Here is an 18,372-nt window from a genome sequence, read left to right as displayed (position 1 = left end):
TACCTGCTGATCCTGCATCAAAGTCTGACAAATACTGACACTAAATTCAAGCTGTTTCTTCAACTGGTTAATCTGCTCTTGCCATTGTTCCTTCTCCTCCACATAAGAGAGTTCAGACATCCACCTAAAGTTTTCTTGCCGCCGCATGCTAATATTCTGTTGTTGCCTTGTCTTAGCCAGTGGACGGTAATTCCCATCTGCTGAAAGAGGACGGCGATTCTTCCATCTGAGGAAAAAGGAGTGTCCGATTTCTTGAAAGTCAAAATAACTTAGCAAATTTCAACATAACTTTGCAAATTTCAACTTTCTTCTCCATAGTTTCAGTTCGAGGTAAGCAATTAATAAACACCAGCAACACTTTTTGGCACGAGCAGTTTCAGTTTCTTATGCCCAAGAAATTGGCACAATTGACACAAAAGAAACTACACTAACTTTTAAATTCAATATGAGTTGCAGAACTGATTGATGTTTTGAAACTGAGATTGACATCTAGGAATTCCGTGTCTTCTGTTGCAACCCTTGTCTCACATCTTGTATGGAAGACTAACTTGTGAGTAAAGAAATTATCTTTCTAATTTCCATATATAGTCACATGTGATTTTATAGCTTATTCATTGAAAGACAACTTGGGAGCCAGACAGAGTATTTGCTGGGGTCATATTGTTGGCATTATAAAAACCATTCAAAACTGTCCCATACTCTTGCTCAGCACACTTGTTCAAAGGCCCAGTCTACATTAAAGATTCAACTATGAATGGCAACTAATATATAACGCTCCACAAATAGGTTTGACAACTGGCTAAGTGGTGAAGTGTTTCCATCACTAAAATCAGCTACTATCAGAAGGGGCTACTGAGTAACTAATGTTATATCTATCTTTTTTAAAAGGTAGATAAAGGTGATCTTGGGAATTACAGACCTATAAATCTTAATTCAGTGCCAGGTAAGTAAGTAGAAGTGATCATTAAAAACAGAACTATAAAATACCTACACAAACATGCTAGGATAGGAAAAAGCTTCTGTATAGGCAAATCATGTCTCTAATCTATTAGAAGTCTTTGAGTAGGTCAACAAAACAGAGGAAAGCGAACTGGCTGATATGACTTATTTTGACTTTCAAAAAGACTTTGACAAAGTTCCTTAAGAGGCTATGACTACAAATTAGTCATGTAGTGAGATAAAGCACTGTCATATGGATTAGAAACTGGCTAAGAAACAAACAAACAATCAGAAATGGTTAACTTTCAACATAGCAGAAGGTAACAGTGGGGTGCTCCCAAATATTCCATGTGAAGACTGATGTTTAATGAAAAAAAAATATTGAATGGTGATGTGGCAAAATCTGCAGACCATATCAAATTATTTAGATTAATCAAAACAGTAGAGACTGAGAAACCTGAGGTGAATGAGCAGCTTGATAGCAGATGAAATCCACTGTTGATAATGCAAGTTGGAAGAAATAACTTGAACTACTCAAACATTGCATATAGCTAATATAGAATCTAGCTATAAACTCTTAAGAAAAAAGATTTGGTTACGTGCTGCTGTTGACCGCTCAATGAAAACCTCTTCTACTTAGCAGTAGTGGAAGAAGACATTTTGTTATCAGCTTTCTTTGTAGAAAAAGTGCAACGCTATTTTATAAAACTTACATTGACTAATATCAGACCAATATTAAATAATGCAACTAACCTATTTTTATTTTCCTTAACACAATTATTGTTATGGGGATACATGGAGAAATTGTCATTAGAACTGGACTCTTGTTCCTCCTCTTCCTCCTCCTCCTCTGCCTGAACAAGTCCATCAGAAAGATAACCATCTTCATCTCCATCCTCTTCATCTAGTGCACACTGGGTAGAACCTCCCCATGTTGCCACTGTTCTAGTGAACATTAGACATTAAAAGCTACAGTCAATCTGCCATTAACAACGGATAACAGCTAAATCAGAATACTATTAACAGTAAACTTACAAATTTTGTATGCCATTATATGTTTACAGATTGCATCAAAATGAATTTCACAGTCCTCTTACCAATACAAAGAGACAGTCAACTGTAATTTAAAAAGAGCTACTTTTGCTTGAACTTTGTACCTAATATTATTGTTAACACCTATCAGAGAAACTTTTCAATTTATTTAGATTCATTGATATGGCCAGAAAGGACCACTGTGATCATCTACACAGACCTGTATTATACAGAACATAGAACTTCCGTGAATTAACACATTTGAATTAGAGCATATCTCTTAGAAAAACACCCAGTGTTGATTTAAAACTTGAAAAGAAACCACTCCTTCGAGTTGGACTCAAGCCAGCAACTTAAGGACATGCTAGAGAGTCCTCCTGCCAGTTGAGCTATTGAAGGCCAAACAAATATTTTAGGCATTTGACAGCATTTTTCATCTAGCCCTTCTTCCTTGTTTATATGACTTTATCTAACAGCAAAATCACAACTAAATGGCAGGAAGCTTAGAGACAAGTGAGTATCTCAGACAACTTTTAGGTAATGTTTTAAAAATTAATAGATTATAAATTTCCTGTATGCCTTTAAAACTAAGAAAATATGTTTACTACTTTTTCTCTTAAGCACTGGAATTGTGTTCAAAGTGAAACAGAACAAAAACAGTCTTTTGCTAATTTATTTTTAAATTGAGTACCTCTGTGAAATGGTTCACAACAGATGTTTAATATACTGTAAAATTATTCTATCATTGAAAAGAAGGACCAGATAAAACAGAAGATGTGTGATTAATGCTCTTACTTTTCCATCCTACTTTGTTGTAGAGTACATTGGGTCTCTGATCCATCACTTTTAACAGATGCAGCAACAGTAGATGTGTTTTCTGTCAGATCTCTTCTCCTCTGATGTTCAGCCATTAAAGCTTCAAGCTGCTTTCTTCTCTGTCGTAACTCTTCCCTTAAAATCTCATGCCTACGCATCTCAGACCACAGCTATTTGAAATAAAAATAATTTGATCCTTCAGTTTCCATTTTACAAATTTAACTATTTTCATAAGCATTTAAACTAAACTAAATTAGGAAAAGCTAAGATTTTTCAAAATTAGTCTGATATGAATATATAGCAGAATGCGCAAAATGATGAAAAAATCCTAAATTACAACTTGACACACCTATGAGCCAAGTTTCAATATTTATGTTGTTAGAACAGAATGCTAGTTATATGAACAAAAGCAAAGCTGATATAATATTTGTTTTCCTATAATGTTAAGAGATTTTGATCAGGACTGAGGCCACATTGTGCAAAAGGTTACAAAAACACAAAGAAAACAGTCTCTGCCCTAAACACCTTAAGTAAGATAAAAAAGTGGGGAAAGAAGAATTCAATCAAATATATAATATTTAATATTTACATATATACTTTCATTATTCTTATACAGTTTTCTCCATTTATCACTCAACCCAAATATCATTAATTGACTGATTTCTTACAGATGTCAAGGCAGAATAGACTCTTTAGGAGGAATCTGAAGGAAAAGGTGGTAGATTATGAAAGAAGTCACAGAAGTCTCTTCAAGAAGCTGTGGCCCCAACCTCTCCCCTGGCTATATAAGGTTAGTGACACCCGCACTTCCCTCAGGTTCCTTCACACTAAATGTCCAAAGTAAAAACTCTGGGGTAGGAAGGTGGGTTGTGGAATACACATTTGCATCACCGATGTTCAGAGGACCAACCGCCAACCCTGCAAATGTCCATAGGGATGTATCAGTCCCAGCACATTAGAAAGACCAAGTGGGTGACTATTATTGGACCAACTTCTGTGGGTGACAGAGACAAGCTCTGTGTAAGCTCGTCTCTCACACACAGAAGTTGGTCTAATAAAAGATATTACCGCACACACCTTCTGTCTCCAAATAGGAACGTCACTTAGAAATGTCACTGACATTGCCTGGGCCCTCCTGGAATCAGCTTGCACTCTTTGAGTAGGCACAGTCTTCTTCGTATGCTATCATGATATAGGATGTTATCCACCTGGAAATCATCTGCAAGGAGACTACTTGCTTGCCCCTTCGTTTGCTCCACATATGAAACAAACAGATGATGAAGAATGGAAAGGTTTAGTTCTATATCATCTGACATCCAATATGTGAATACGCTGCTCTTCTGGGATTGAATGCAGCTTAGTGAAGAACACTGGTAGATATGTAACTTGATTCAAATGAAACTGAGAAAACACTTTAGATAAAAACTTAGAGGGCAACCGCAGAGTTACTTTGTCTTTGGAAAACTGTATGTAAGGAGTCTCTACCATCAAAGCCTGTAACTCTCACACCCCTTCCAGATGTTTTTGCCACAGGGAAGCAGTTTTCTGACATGGAAGGGAGAAAGAACAAGTTGTCAGAGACTCGAACAGGGTCTCATAAGAGCCACTAAGACAGTATCAAGGTCCCACAAAGGAACCAATTCTTTAACCAATGGATGGAGATGAGTAAATCCTTTCAAGACCTGTGCTTCCATGGAGTTCAAACACACTCATTCACCTATGCATGGAAAGTCAAACACTGAAATCACCACCAAAGGCACTCTCAACAAACGCAGCGCAAGACCAAAAAATTGAAGGTGCAAACAGGTACTCTAAGATGTCCTGATACAAGCCGTTTTTTGATTGACCAAGTGGAAGTGGTTCTTGATATGGTCATTAGCCTGAGGAGTTCAAACAGGCCATTCCGTTTGAAGGTGGAGGGCTTTCTACTATTAAGCAAGATTTTCCAGATAGCCTCCGAAAATCATTCTTCCTCCTCATCTAACTATGGAGCATCCCCACCCTGAGATGCAGGTAGCTAAGCACTGGATGCAAAATTTGACTATGATGCTGAGTCAGGAGGTTGGCGTGAAGAGGAAGAGAAACTGGAGGCTGAACCAATAATGTGAGAAGCTTGGAGAACTGACATCGTCTTCGCCATGCTGGAGCAATGAGAATAAGGTTGGCATGATCCAATTTCAGCTTGAGAATGACATGCAGGATAATCGGAACTGGAAGAAAAACATACAGGAGTGCAGAGTCCCAGCTCAGGTGAAAAGCACTGGTCAGGGAGCCCAGACTGAGACCCCCTCGAGAGCAAAACATATGATCATAGAGATGCCCCAAACCAGAAAGATGGGAGTACAAGACATTGGGTTTCAGAAACACTCATGATTCAGGGAGAAATTTCTGATGAGATGATCCACCCAGGTGATTCTGGAACCCAGGTAAATGATCAGCCACATGATAATGTTTTCTCCATCGCAAAACTGCCAGACCCTGATCACCTCCTGACACAGCATGTTTGAGCGTGTTCCCCCTTGTCTGTTCACATAATACATCACAGTGGTATTGTTGGTAAGGATGTGCACTGCCAAATCCTTGATGTGATCTCGAAGGGCATGATGGGCACCGTAGATGGCACAAAGCTCCAGACACACTGAGATGCAGAGAAGCTTCCTATTCCAGCCACAGGCCTTGAACTTTCAGCGACCCCAGATGCGGTCTCCAACCCATTAAGGAGGCATCAGTGGGAAATGAGTGAAGGAAATGCCCTGGCACACACTACGTTGAGCCGTCCACCACCATGTGGAGTGCAGGATCAGCAGAGAAAGTTGGACCGGTCCATCCAAGGGTTCAGATGATAGACCAAGTTTAGCCACATTTGAAAAAGACGAAGGTGCAACCTGGCATATTGGTTTACCTGTTTGCATGCAGCCACATGGCGCCTACCAACCTCAGGTATATATGGGCTGTTGTTGAGGGTTGAGTTCCCTGGAGTTCCAGAAATACATGTCAAATCACGTGGAATCAGTCAGTGAGTAGTAATGCTCTCGAACTCGTAGAGTTTTGCAGGGCCCCAATGAAATTGATTCTTTGAGCTGGAACCAATGTTGACTTCCCACTGTTTAGGATGAGACCTCGATCAAGTACATGTAGCATGAACTGAACATGAGAGAGGACTACTTCTCTGGACTTGCCCCTCAGCAACCAATCGTCCAGAAACAAGAAGATACAAGTTCTCTTCCTGAGGTACACTGTCACTACAATCATGCTTTTGTTACTATCCCAGGGAGCAGAAGACAGATCAAAAGAGAGCATAGTGTACTGCTAGTGCTGGTTCACTATGACAAACCAGAGAAACCTCCTGTGGTTCGGGAGCATTGCTACATGAAAATAAGCATCCTGAAGGTCCAATAAACCAGTTGTGATTTAACACGGGGAGGACAGTTGCTAGGGTAACGATATGGAATCTCACATATCTGATTTGAGGCTGCAGAGGACAGGACTCATCCCTGGAGGCAGAAGAATCCCTGTCCCTGATATTGCAGTGGAACTGCCTCTACATCCCCCAAAGTCAGTAGAAACAGAACCAGCTGCTCAAGGAGTAATGTCTTGTTAAAGGGCTCCCTGAAGAGGTATGGAGGGGAACTGTATGGCACAACCCTTAGGAGCCAGCAGTCTGTAGTAACTGGGTCCCAAACGCTATAAAAAAAATGAGCCAGCCTGTCCCTGAACAGGAGCAACAAAGATGGAGAGGTCACCTCTGGATTGCTGCTTGGGACGCACAAGCCAACATGGGCACTTTCTGGATGCCATGCGAAGACAAGCCAGCTGGCTAGAACCAGAGGGCCTTCACCTCTGGGAAATATATCCTTTCCTAGTGTAGGCCTGCTGCCTTACAGGAAAGGAAGACTGCCCTAAGAAACATTGCGAGTGGTATTGCTGCTGATCACTATAGTGGCATCTATTTACACCTGGAGTATAAATGCCTAAGGAAAGCAAAGTAGCTTGAGAATGCTTAAAATAATGCAAGTCCTTTCTTGGTCTTTTCTGAAAAGAGAACCTGACCAGAAAAAGATAAGTCCTCAATGGTCTGCTACACATACAGCACAAATTCTGAAACCATAAGCTGCTTTCCTGGTCACAGCTGATGCCATAACTCTCCCCAAGGCATTCACCACATCTAGAGCTGACTGTATCAAAGTCTTGGCTACCATACAACCTTCTGCAATGAATGCCTTAAACACTTTCCTGAAGGCTTCTGGCAACTTCTTCATTAACTTAGATATAGCCGCCCAATTAAAGTCATATTTAGAGAGTAATGCCTGCTGGTTTGCAATGCACATCTGCTGGGAATAGGAAGTATAAATCTTCCTCCCCATGAAGTCCATCCTCCTGGAATCTTTGTCTTTCTTGTAGATTTATACCTTCCCTGTTATGCCCCGTCATTTACTGCAGTTACCATAACAGAGTTAGGGGCTGAGTGGGAGCAGAAGTCTTTGAAATCCAGCATGGGGACTGAAATATCACTTCTCTGCATGCTTTGCCATGGGAGGCCATGAAGCAGATGTATTCCAGAGTGTCTTTGCAGGCTCCAAGACAGCCTCATTTATCGGGACGGCTACTCTCCCTGGAGCTGATGATTGGATAATATCCAATCCAGTTTGTGTGTATTCTGCAGAAATTCAGCCTGGATGCCTAATATAGCAGCCATACACCTAAGAAGGTCCTGATATGCCTTAAAATCCTCAGGTATCAAAGAAGAGGAAGAGCCTGGCATGGTAGAGTTATCTGGAGAGGACGAAGAAGAGGTTTTCTCCACCACCAACGGGTCCTGTTCTTGACTCACAGTTGGGATAACCCTGGAGGCTCAGAGTCACCTGTAGCTGAGAAATTTCAAGAACAGGAGCCACCCATGGGACCAGCGATTTCCTTCTGAAGGAGGTAGAAGGATGGGACCTCAAAGACCAAAGAGCATCCCAAAGATTCCAAGGAGATCAATGGAGAAATGGATATGGCATTGGTGGTTAGTAGGAACTGGGTCAAGAGCCCATCTTAACTGAAGAAACGATGCAGACCTCAATACCAATGGTGATCCAAGGACTGTCTCTGGTACTTGTCAGGCAATGACGAAGGGGAGGATGACCCCAACCTAGATCTCAAGGAGTCCCAGAGATTATCTGGTAACAATGGAGCCAGCCATAACAGAGCAAATAAACGCAGACTCATCTGAAGCCCAGGCAGCATCAGTGCCAAAGAGGAATAGGGAATCGGCAGCAAGCAATATACTCCCCCAGTTAGTTCCAGAAGAGGTGCCAGCACCAAGGACAGTACCGTACTCGGCAACAGGTTCTACGGCCAGGGCAATGGCAGTGCCAAAGGGGCAATCAGCACTGAGGGGGCCTTCAGCACCAGGCACTACATCGTCCTCAGCTCCGTAGTCTGGAACCTGGGCAGTACAAACTGTGGTGCTGATCCGGCAGCTCTATGACATGGCCAGAAGGTGCTACAGGCACAATGAAGAATGAAGCAATAGAAGATACAGCACCTTCAAACTCCTGGACAAGTGGAGAATCAGGAACTGAGGGGCAAAGCAGGTCTGATGTCACCTGATATGCCTCCAGCATGGAGACTGTTGGTGCTGGTGCCATCATCATCGGTACCAAACCCATGGGTGCTCCATGGCCAGAACCGGAGTTGATGATACAGGCTCTCGCTGATCTCAGAATGGTACCAAGAAGAGGTTAAATGGACTTGCTCCACTGCATGTGCCAGAAGTAGTACAGTGCTGGTCAACACTCCCCTTAGAAAATGAGGAAGAGAGTCCCCAGGCACTGGAGTGCTCCATATTAGTCTAATGGGAAATCTTCCTCCCCTCACCAGAGGAGGAAGACTAACTTCTCTTTCTCTGGGGGAAACACTAGAGTCCAAATGTGAAGCAGCATCACTTACAGGCTCCAAAGGCAACCGCAGATGAGGGTTTCAGTGCTGAAGCAAGCCTCCTGGCCTGTTCCAGAAGGTGCTGCTTCTGCCGTAAGTTTCTCATAACCTGAGTTCTCTTTTTGAATGACTTACAGATGGAGCACCATTCTTTACTGTATTCCTCTCAGAGCCATAACAAGCACCTCATGTGAGGATCACTATTGTGGATGCCCCCCGACACGACAGGCAATGCTGGAACCCTGGTGAGGGCATCACACAGGCAGTCAACTAGTCCAAATAACGCTATGCTAACATTAAACTAAACCTGAGATACTTACTACTGGTTTTCTGAGAGTTTTTCCACTGGAATATGAGACCAAAAACATGAGATGGAAATATCACACAAAGCTCCAACTCAAGCTGCAGGTGGTCAAAAGGAACTGAGTGGGGCTGGGATGGAGCCACCCTTATATAGCTAGAGGAAGGGCTAGGGCCAAAGGGCACAATTGCTGTCCCTACAGGTACTGCTAGGCAAAGTTCTCCAGCTTCAGTGAACTGGGCGTGCACACACCTACATGGAATACACAGCTGCATCTACCTGAAGAAGAACTGGGGGAGCTATACGGTAGGATAAAGTAATGGGGTATGTAAGTATAATGAGGCACTGTGGCCTTCCTTGGAGCCTGGGCCCAAGGAAGGGTCGTGACGCCCCTACTGGGCAGAATCAGGCCCTGCAGGCCAAACCACCCGGAAGCAGGGGGGCAGAGCCAGGGCAGGAAAGTATAAAATGCCAGCCCTGCAGCTCATTCAGGGGGAAGCTGCCTCCGGAGATAGACATGTCTTCCCCAAGGCTGCAGTCTAGGCCTGACCCAGACCCTGTGGCTGTTTGGAACAACCGCCCCACTGACCGGAGCTGCCAAAGCCTGCCCAGATTGCTGGGCCCAAGTGACTGGAGAGGGCCGCCGGGCCCGAGTACCTAGGAGCAGCTACCAGAGACGGCTGGGTGGGAGAAAGCCCTTGAGGCTGGCCCTGACCTGGAGGAGTTGTCCGATGTCGGGGATCCACTGGAGCAGCTGGAGCCTAGTTTACCAGAGAACCCCCTGGAACCCAGAAGAGCTGCCCTCTGCTGATGACCTTGAGGAGTTCTGGACCTGCCACCGGTCGACAATGAGGGACTCATGAGACTCCCGCTTACTGTCTATCCCAGTGACCCACAGGGAGATGACTGGCCAGAGGTACCCGAGGATTGGGTGGGAGGAAGTAGCCCAGGGACAGCCAATGCTAGAGTGGCTGAGTTTGGGATTGGACCAATCAGCGTGTTGTGGCTAGATCCCCACTGACTCAGTGGCAAACCACTTTGCCACTGCTAGGGCCCTGGGCTGGGACACAGTGGAGTCAGGTGGGTCTGAGTCCCCCTTCCCTCACCACCTCGGGAGTGCTTGGCTTCCTCTGTACTGCTGGCCAGAGGACACCAAGCTTTGCCAGCCCCACCTGACTGTTAGGCCAGGGTCTATAGACCACTGTACCTGCCCCACCCACTTGAGGGCCAGGGGCTATTGATTGCCTCACCAGCCCTGCCTGGCTTGAGGGCCAGGGGCTGTAGACCAGTGTTTCTCAACCTTTTAAGCAGCAAGTACCCCTAACTTCTGAAAATTTTAATAAATACTCCAACACTCAATTTTCCACTCTGAGAAATACAATCTTTTTCCCCTTTGCCACTGGACGACTGTACTTCTTGTAAATTAGGAGAGTTCTGAGTTCTGCAATGCTGTGTGGCTGTGGCAGATCACAAAACCCCTGCTATTTCTCCCCTCCTTCCTCCTCCCCTTCCTCCATATAGGAGCAAAGGTCAACACCAGCCAATCACTATGACCTGACAGTGGGGTCACCTGGTGTTCTCCTCAAAGGCAGGAACTTGTGAGGTATGAGCAGGCAGTAGCGGCCCACCAGAGTGGATAGCAGCACTCCCCCTGGCCATCCCTAGGGGAGTGTGGGCCTAGGGCAAATCACACTGTGTGGCCCCCTTAAGATTTTTATGCTGGTAAAATCTGGGGCTGTCATAGTTGTGAATTTCACTGCTCAATTAGTTAGAGCAGTGAAATTGACAAGTAAGCCTGTGGGTAGAACCGGGCACCAGGACCAGGCAAGCTGCTGGGCTCTCCGCCTGGCTTTCTGGGCACCGGGCTTTGAGCTGGGGAGGGGAGCTGCCACCTGAGCAAGTTGCAGGCGGCTGCTGCCTGGCTGCCATCCCGGGAAATGGGTGATTGCCACCTGCTCCGAGCTCAGGCAGAGGACGCTTCCATGCAGGCTGGGACCTGAGGATGTGGGCAGGCGGCAGGCAGCTGCTGCCCATCTTCAAGCCGGGACATGGGAGGCTGTCTCTTGGCTCAGAGCTGGGGCACAAGTGGTAGCCACCCAGCTGTGAGCCCAGCTCGCAGGAGGTTGCTGCCGGGCTCCCACCTGGGAGCTGGGACCGGGCAGGAAGCTGGCAGCTGCCGCCCGCCTCCCCCAGAAGCCAGCAGCTGCTGCCTGCCTCCCAGCTGGGACCAGGCGGGAAGTGGGTGGCTGCCACCTGGCTTCCTCAGAAGTTAGTGGCTGCCGCCTGCCTCCCTTCACTGGGTTTTTTGCTGCGTACCCCTTGCCTGTGTCTCGCGTACACCCAGGGGTACGCGTACCACAGGCTTAGAAACTATGCTGTAGACTGTTTACCTGCCCCGCCTTCTTGAGGGCCAGGGGCAACAAACTGCTTACCAGCCCTGCCTTGTTTGAGGGCCAGAGGCTATAGACTGTGTGTGCTTGCCAGCCCCACTTAAGAGCTGGGGGCTAAAGACTACTTTACCTGCCCCATCCTGCCTGAGGGCAGGGGCAATAGACTGCTCACCCGCCCCACCGGTGGGAAGGCCGGGGATCATGGCCACCGTACTAGCCCTGCCCTACGTGAGGGTCAGGGGGCTACCAAGTGCAAGGAAAGCCCACCCTGCTTGGGGGACAAGGCTAGAAGACTCATAAGATGGGAGCTTTTTCCCTTAGACAAAGGCGCTGTGGCCTTTCTCGGAGCCTAGGCCCAAGGAAGTGTCATGATGCCCTGGCTGGACCGTGCCACCAGTCCACAGTAAGGGAGGAGTAAAGTTATGAAGGGCCTTGAAATCAAGAAGCTTGAACCTGATGCAGTGAAACAGGGTAGTGGAGAAATTCAAAGGAGGAGGTGATTTGGCTAGAGCAGCAGGCAAAGAAGATAACTTTAACAGCAGTGTTCTGAACAGATTTGAATGAGATGAAGATGTCAGGGAAGACAGATAAGGTTGTATATTACACAAAGCATAAAGGCAAGCAGACTCTGCTTTGCTGAGAAACAGCTGAAGGCCTTTCTAGCCGAGTGACTGTCTGTCTGTCTCTCTCTATTTACTTATTTATTTAATTTATTTATTTAATAGAAAGAGACCTACACTGTTTACCAAAGGCAAATTAAACTACATATATATATTTGTAAGATGCCTATATTTAACTTAACCAAATCCCATTTATCAAAAGATCTTAGAAACCCAGCCAAGTAATTTCTTAAATTTAAAAAGCACGAGCACACAAAATAGTCACCCACAACTGGAAGAGCAAAAGTGATACTATCTTGTTATGAAAAATACTGAATGGAAAAACTGGTAAATAAAAAATGTATAGTTGAAGCACATAGTGACACCTATAGTTAAGCCTGTAAAAGCATTTTGTTCATAATTTTTAGATGCCTATAATTTGCCTCTTTACCCTTTCCTGTTCTCATTTTTCCCCTTAAAGTCCTTATAAAAAAATTTCAGCCATTTGAGAACATGACAATCTCATCTTGTCATTATTTAAAAAAAATTATGACACTGTCAGAAGTTAAAAGCTATGAATTTAGCAGGAATACTACTCCTTATGTAACACATCATCTTTCACCTTTTGGTGGGTTAAGGAAAAACCTTTGTAGTGAAGTTGCAAGGATTTTAAAAAGTCTACATTAAACATATACAAAGTTTCAGTTAATTGATAAAGCTAATGATCTGCCAATGCTAAATCAGCAGAGTATGTGTGTTGGCACAGGGTGAAAATTATCCCGTTATAAGATATGAGGATAGAATAGTGGAGCTGCATTTGCATGCATGAGGCAGATCTGTAGGAAACTAATTCTAAGATGTAATCATATGTGAAAGCGTGTCTTTGTGATGGCATATAAGGAGGAGGAATATGATGAGTCTTGCCTGATTTCATATTTTATATGAACTCCCTGATTGGATGTGTTGCTCTTGGAATCCAGTTTCTGCTGACATCATTCAATCCCTCCTGGTTATAATTTCAAAATTTATATCCCTTTTACAGCCAAATTCTGCAATATTTGCTTAAATATTTCCTTTTTTGCTAAATATGTCTTGCTACTAAGGTTCACTGTTTGCTTTCTACAAACACATGCTTTAAAAAAAACAAAAACATACATCTCACCACGTATATAAAATAGTTAAAATCTTTCAAAATATTTAAAAAGGTATCTATGGCATTTTCCTCTTAAGAAAAAACAGTAACTGACTCACAAACAAGTCATAAATGTCAAGTACCTCATTGTCCACTGGTACTGATTCTTCAGGTTCAAGAACAGGCTTGCTTGCTGTACTATTTTCAACAGCTGGTGTTGAAGTAGCAGGTGAGGTTTGTCTATTTGCTGGGCAATTCCCCAAGCTGGCTGACAACTAAAAGAAAAAAGTAGATTTTAAAATTAAATGAAATATTTACTACTGCAATAAAATAACATGTTATAAATTATTGCTTTCTGCAATTTTTACTTATGGTTATTGGATACAGCTACTCTGCCCTCCCCTCAACTACTCATTCCCAAGTCAAATTTTAGACTTCTTGAGATACCATCTCAAAGTCAACATATGCTATGTAGAATAATCTCAGAACCCACATTACCTCTACTTCAACCAGCATGCGGCCAACTTTACATTATGATTAACGTCAACTAAATCAGAAATTCAGTCATCCCAAATGAATTTTAAAAACTCAAACCTATGTTGTTCAATGTGTTAGGATACTGGTCCTTTTAATTCTTTTTGTAATTGTAGCATTTTCAACTGCCTGACTGCAACATACTTTTGGGGGGGAAGTCAACATTTTGTTACTTTTCATATTGTTAAAATCCAAAAATTTAAAAGAACCAGTGTTGCCTTCACATCAAAGATCTATTCCAGATTTGAGGAAAGATTGTAGTAACAATGAAGTTGACAAAAATTAACAAACTTCACCAAGTTTGGTAGAATGGGCTCATCTGAACATCTGCATTAATTAATTAATTAACATTAATGCAGCCAAATATAAAGTCACTCTTACAAGATGAAACACATCACTCTGGAATGCAGGGATTCTGAAAAGGATTTAAAAGGTGCCTGGTAAATAATCTAATGACCATGAGCTTCCAGTACAATGATGTAGCTAAGAAGGCAAATGTGATCCTTGGGTCTGTAAGCTGGGGGACATCACAAAGGGCCAAGGAGGCACAACTTCTCTCTGTATATGGCAGTACTGAGACCATTACTAAAATACTGTGTCCAGTTCCAGTGTCACCACTTCTAAATGAATGCTGAAAAATTTGAGAGAGTTCAGAAAGGAGCTACAAGAATAATTTGAAGTCTAAAAACATGCCTTATATAGCGAAAGATTTAAGAAGCTCAATCTATTGAGTTTATCTAAGAGAGGTGTAAGAGGCAAATTGATCATGGTCTAGACTACAGTATATACATAGGGAAGAGAGTCAGATAGAAGACGTCTTTAATCTAGCAGAAAAAAAGGTATGAGATTCAATGGTAGGAAGCTGAAGCTAGACAAAAAAAAAAAAATCAGACTAGAAACAAGGTGCAAATATTTAACAGTATAGGCAATTAACCATTGGAACATCTTACGTAGGGAGGTAGTGATTTCTCCATCCCTTGAAGTCTTTCTTTCTAGAAAGATATGCTATAGCTCATACAGATGCTACAAACTTAATGCAGAAATTATTTGGGCAAGTTTTTATGGCAAGTGTTATACAGAAGGTTATACTAGATGATTATAGTTGATCTCTTCTAGCTTTTATCTATAAATGAGTCTAACAGTGGTTTTGTTGACCAAAATTCAATATTATGGAGCATAAACAACTTGAAATTTTGAACTTCAATTTTGCTACTAGAAATACTATTGTGAGACACATTTGGTGCCCATTGCCTGATATCCTTGGTGTATGTCTACACTGCAATAAAACCCCCAGTTAGCTCGTGTCAGAAGATTTGGGCTCAAAAAGATCAGACTGTGGAGCTATAAAATTGCAGTGTAAAGGTTCAGGCTCAGGCTGGAGTCTGAGCGGTGGAACCCTACAAGCGGGGAGGGTCTCAGATATCAGGCTCCAGCCCGAACCCAAACATTTACACTACAATTTTATAGCCCGACAGCCCCAGCCCAAGACAGATGACACAGGCCAGCCGTGGATGTTTTATCACAGTGTAGACATATGCCTTTGGAATCTGAAGTATACACTACTTACTTGAAGGTCAGGACAAGCCTTCTGTAATGCTTGGATTTTTTCTTGAATCTCAATTAGTTTCCTTCTTTCTTCTTGAAGCTGTTTAAGTTCTCGCTGCTGCTGCCGCAATTTAGCTTCATAGAATTTTTCTCTGTAGTAAGAGATATTTGCATATTACTTAGCAAGAAATTTTCTGGAATTGTGATCTTTTAAGATAATTAAAGACAATATACCTTGCTTTTTCATTCAGTCTCGCATCTTTCTGCAATTTGTTGGTGCTACCTCGGATGTTATTTGGTTGCTGCTTTGCCTCCTCTACTTCATCCAAAAAGAAGTCACCCAAGTTAGATGTATCAGCAGTAGTTGCTTCAGGCTCTGGGTCATCATCCTATAACAGCAGCAGTGCAGTCAGCAATATTTTTCATTTGGTACACTAAAATTTTTAATAAACTACATTTTGTAAACCAATCTGGAAAGCTTTATCTTTTTGTGTGTTAAGATTAGATTTTGTTTATCATATATGTAAATAAACACAAGAGTACTCCAATATATTACTCTTCACCTATAAACTATTAAGCTATAAAATACAGACAAGTCATGCTCCGTGTGTGTGTGTGTGGTCTATAAGGCTGCATCAATAGTTTACAGATGGAGAGTAATTTAGTGGAGTACTATGAACACTAATATGACAGTTATTGAGGGACAAGAGCAGAGAGGGAATAGGAGATTAAACAGGCAGCCATCCCCCTATTGAGATCCTGGCAAAACTCCCACAAACTTAATCAGAAACCAAGCTGTGCCTCAAAGAGACAAATTTAAAAACATTATTTTAAAATCAAGTGCCCTTTATGTGGCTTAAAACCATCATTTCCTTGGCTTTTGATATTTTTTCATCCCATCTCATGTAAATTTAAGAATTTTGGCTTAATCTAAAAGATCATGAAGCTGAAGCAGCCATTCCTTTTGCTGTCCAAGATAAACATTCTGAACTCAAGAACCAAGTAAAGCAGAGAGATTATAGAAGCCAGAGCAGAGAGATCTGCTTATTCATAACACAGTTATTGATTATGCAAATAATTATACTCAGTTTAACTGAACTGTTGTCAGTCACAAAACATAGTTTTAAACTGTACATTGAATCCATCTCCTCCATGATCATGCATATGATATATCCACAACCAGGGTATAGGGAACTCCATTAAAAAAAACCCTTTATATTTCTTTAAGTAGCTGTTCAGCATCTCTACTCTCTGGCTACAACAATTCCATTTCCATAAGAAATACAACACACACCTTATCTAAATTCTCAGATTGTAAGAATTACACAATTTTAATACTGCACAGATTTTTATCTTTAAATGTCCTTGCTGTGAAAAGGTAAAACATTGCCTTTGTGGGGTATTATATTAATAATCTTGTTTCAACTAATAAAGTTAGGAGAAATAATTGTTTGGGAAGACAATCAAAACCAGTGAAAGAAAAACACCTTCTATTTAAAAACATTAAAGGGACACAGGCAATTCTTATTTGGCCCACAAATTCATTTGGAAACAACAAACTTTTATAAAAATACTGACAAATACATTTTTAAAAATTCCAATACAACAGGTGCTATTAAAAAAAAATCTATTCCTCTGTAGTGATCGAAAGCCAGAGTTGCAGAACTCGGAACCTGAAAGTGAGACTGATTTTATTAACATTGCATTTTTTTCAGGCACAAATACTGAAAAATTATTATATTTTTAGAATTCAGTTTTTACTAATCTATAGTGTTATATAAATTATAATATAAAAATATTCTTAATTTTAAATGTCCCTCTAAAGAGTATTTTAGATTTGTTTGATTTGTCTAATACAGAGGTGTGGATCCATTTCAGACTCTACTCCTTTTTCAAGTTTTACAGTGAGCACTACCACTGTATTAGACTCTGGTATGAGTTTTTCCATTGTTCACAAAGTTAGTTCATACACTTAAGAGTTAGCTTATGACTACATTACTGCCTATGTCGACAAAATTTATGTCGTTCAAGGGTATGAATATTCCACCCCCCTGAGCAACATATGTTACATTGATATAAGCGTTCATGTTGACAGTGCTATGTCGGCAGGAGAGTTTCTCCTGCCGACATAGCTTATGTCGCTCACAGAAGTGGATTTTTATGCCGAGGGAGAACTCTCTCCTGTCGACATAGAGCGTCTTCACCAAATGCACTGCAGCAGCACAGCAGCATTGAATGTATAGATATATCCTAAGTAGTTTGTTTTTTTAAAATTAACGTTCATGAGCACGTAATAAGATTGTATTTGTAAAAAGTACCTGCACCATAGCTACAAGATTTTGTAACTGTTTAAGTTTCTGTTTTGCAGCTATAAGTCTATTGATCTTCTGCTCAAACTCAGCATCTCCAGCATCAGCATCACCATCAGCTACACTGCTTCTGCAGCTAGATAAAGAAACTTCACTGGCTCTTTCCTCTTCCACTTCGTCATCACCACCTTCTGGTATATCAATGCCTTTGTCATTGTCCCTATTACGACAGTCTGAAGGAAAAACCAACAAAAACAGTGCCAATGTTGCAGAAAAACACTAGGGAACTTGCTAAATATCAGTATACGTTCATAACACTAATGTGTTTCCCATCTGAAGCTGTACTGCTCAACGGAAGAAAACCAATCTAGCATTTAAACCCTCGTTGAACACTTAGCTTATACACAAATCTGAAAATCCCAAATCATGTAACCAGGAAGAAAGCATAAGGAGTTAACATGCTCCCAAACACACTCTTCTTGTCAGTTTTAGCTCTATATAAAATACGTGAACAATATCTTTTAAAGCATACCTAATGTTGAAGACATATTTGGAGTCCTTAAATTAGCAGCAGATCGGTTATTTATTTCACACTCTGTATTAAGGTGTCTTCCATCTCTGTTAGTAGTTCCACATTGTATATTGGAATTACTATTTATTTCACTCCAGCTACTGATTCCCTGAGGGTTTCTAGAAGAAAACATTCATCATATTAAAAATCAGTTCTCAAGTCCATTAAAACGTAAAAAAACTGGATAAGATGTGTTGAAAGAGACAAACATGGATTTTTTTAAAAATTCCAATCATTTTAGATTAATGTGCTAAACACTACAATTGACCATGATAAAAGGTA

General features: G+C 41.9%; 1 protein-coding gene across 15 annotated transcripts in view; it reads right to left on the bottom strand.

The window, feature by feature from the left end:
- PCM1 (pericentriolar material 1) overlaps positions 1–18,372 on the bottom strand; it is a 78,748-nt gene that overhangs the window by 34,858 nt on the left and 25,518 nt on the right. For all 15 annotated transcript variants that reach the window (XM_067530596.1, XM_067530598.1, XM_067530595.1 and 12 more), the window contains 8 exons: positions 18,052–18,209; positions 17,529–17,752; positions 15,445–15,599; positions 15,233–15,362; positions 13,275–13,406; positions 2,767–2,957; positions 1,693–1,884; positions 4–226 (listed from right to left, as the gene is read on the bottom strand). In XM_067530596.1, coding sequence (XP_067386697.1) covers positions 4–226; positions 1,693–1,884; positions 2,767–2,957; positions 13,275–13,406; positions 15,233–15,362; positions 15,445–15,599; positions 17,529–17,752; positions 18,052–18,209 — 1,405 coding nt within the window. The remainder of the gene's footprint in view (positions 1–3; positions 227–1,692; positions 1,885–2,766; positions 2,958–13,274; positions 13,407–15,232; positions 15,363–15,444; positions 15,600–17,528; positions 17,753–18,051; positions 18,210–18,372) is intronic.

The sequence above is a fragment of the Emydura macquarii genome, unplaced genomic scaffold (assembly GCF_026122565.2).
Source record: "Emydura macquarii macquarii isolate MOO-44397 ecotype Brisbane River unplaced genomic scaffold, CSIRO-AGI_Emac_v2 contig_3108, whole genome shotgun sequence".
NCBI lineage: Eukaryota > Metazoa > Chordata > Testudines > Chelidae > Emydura > Emydura macquarii.
The sequence above is the reverse complement of the archived record's forward strand: the minus strand, read 5'-3'. Positions and strand labels throughout refer to the sequence as shown.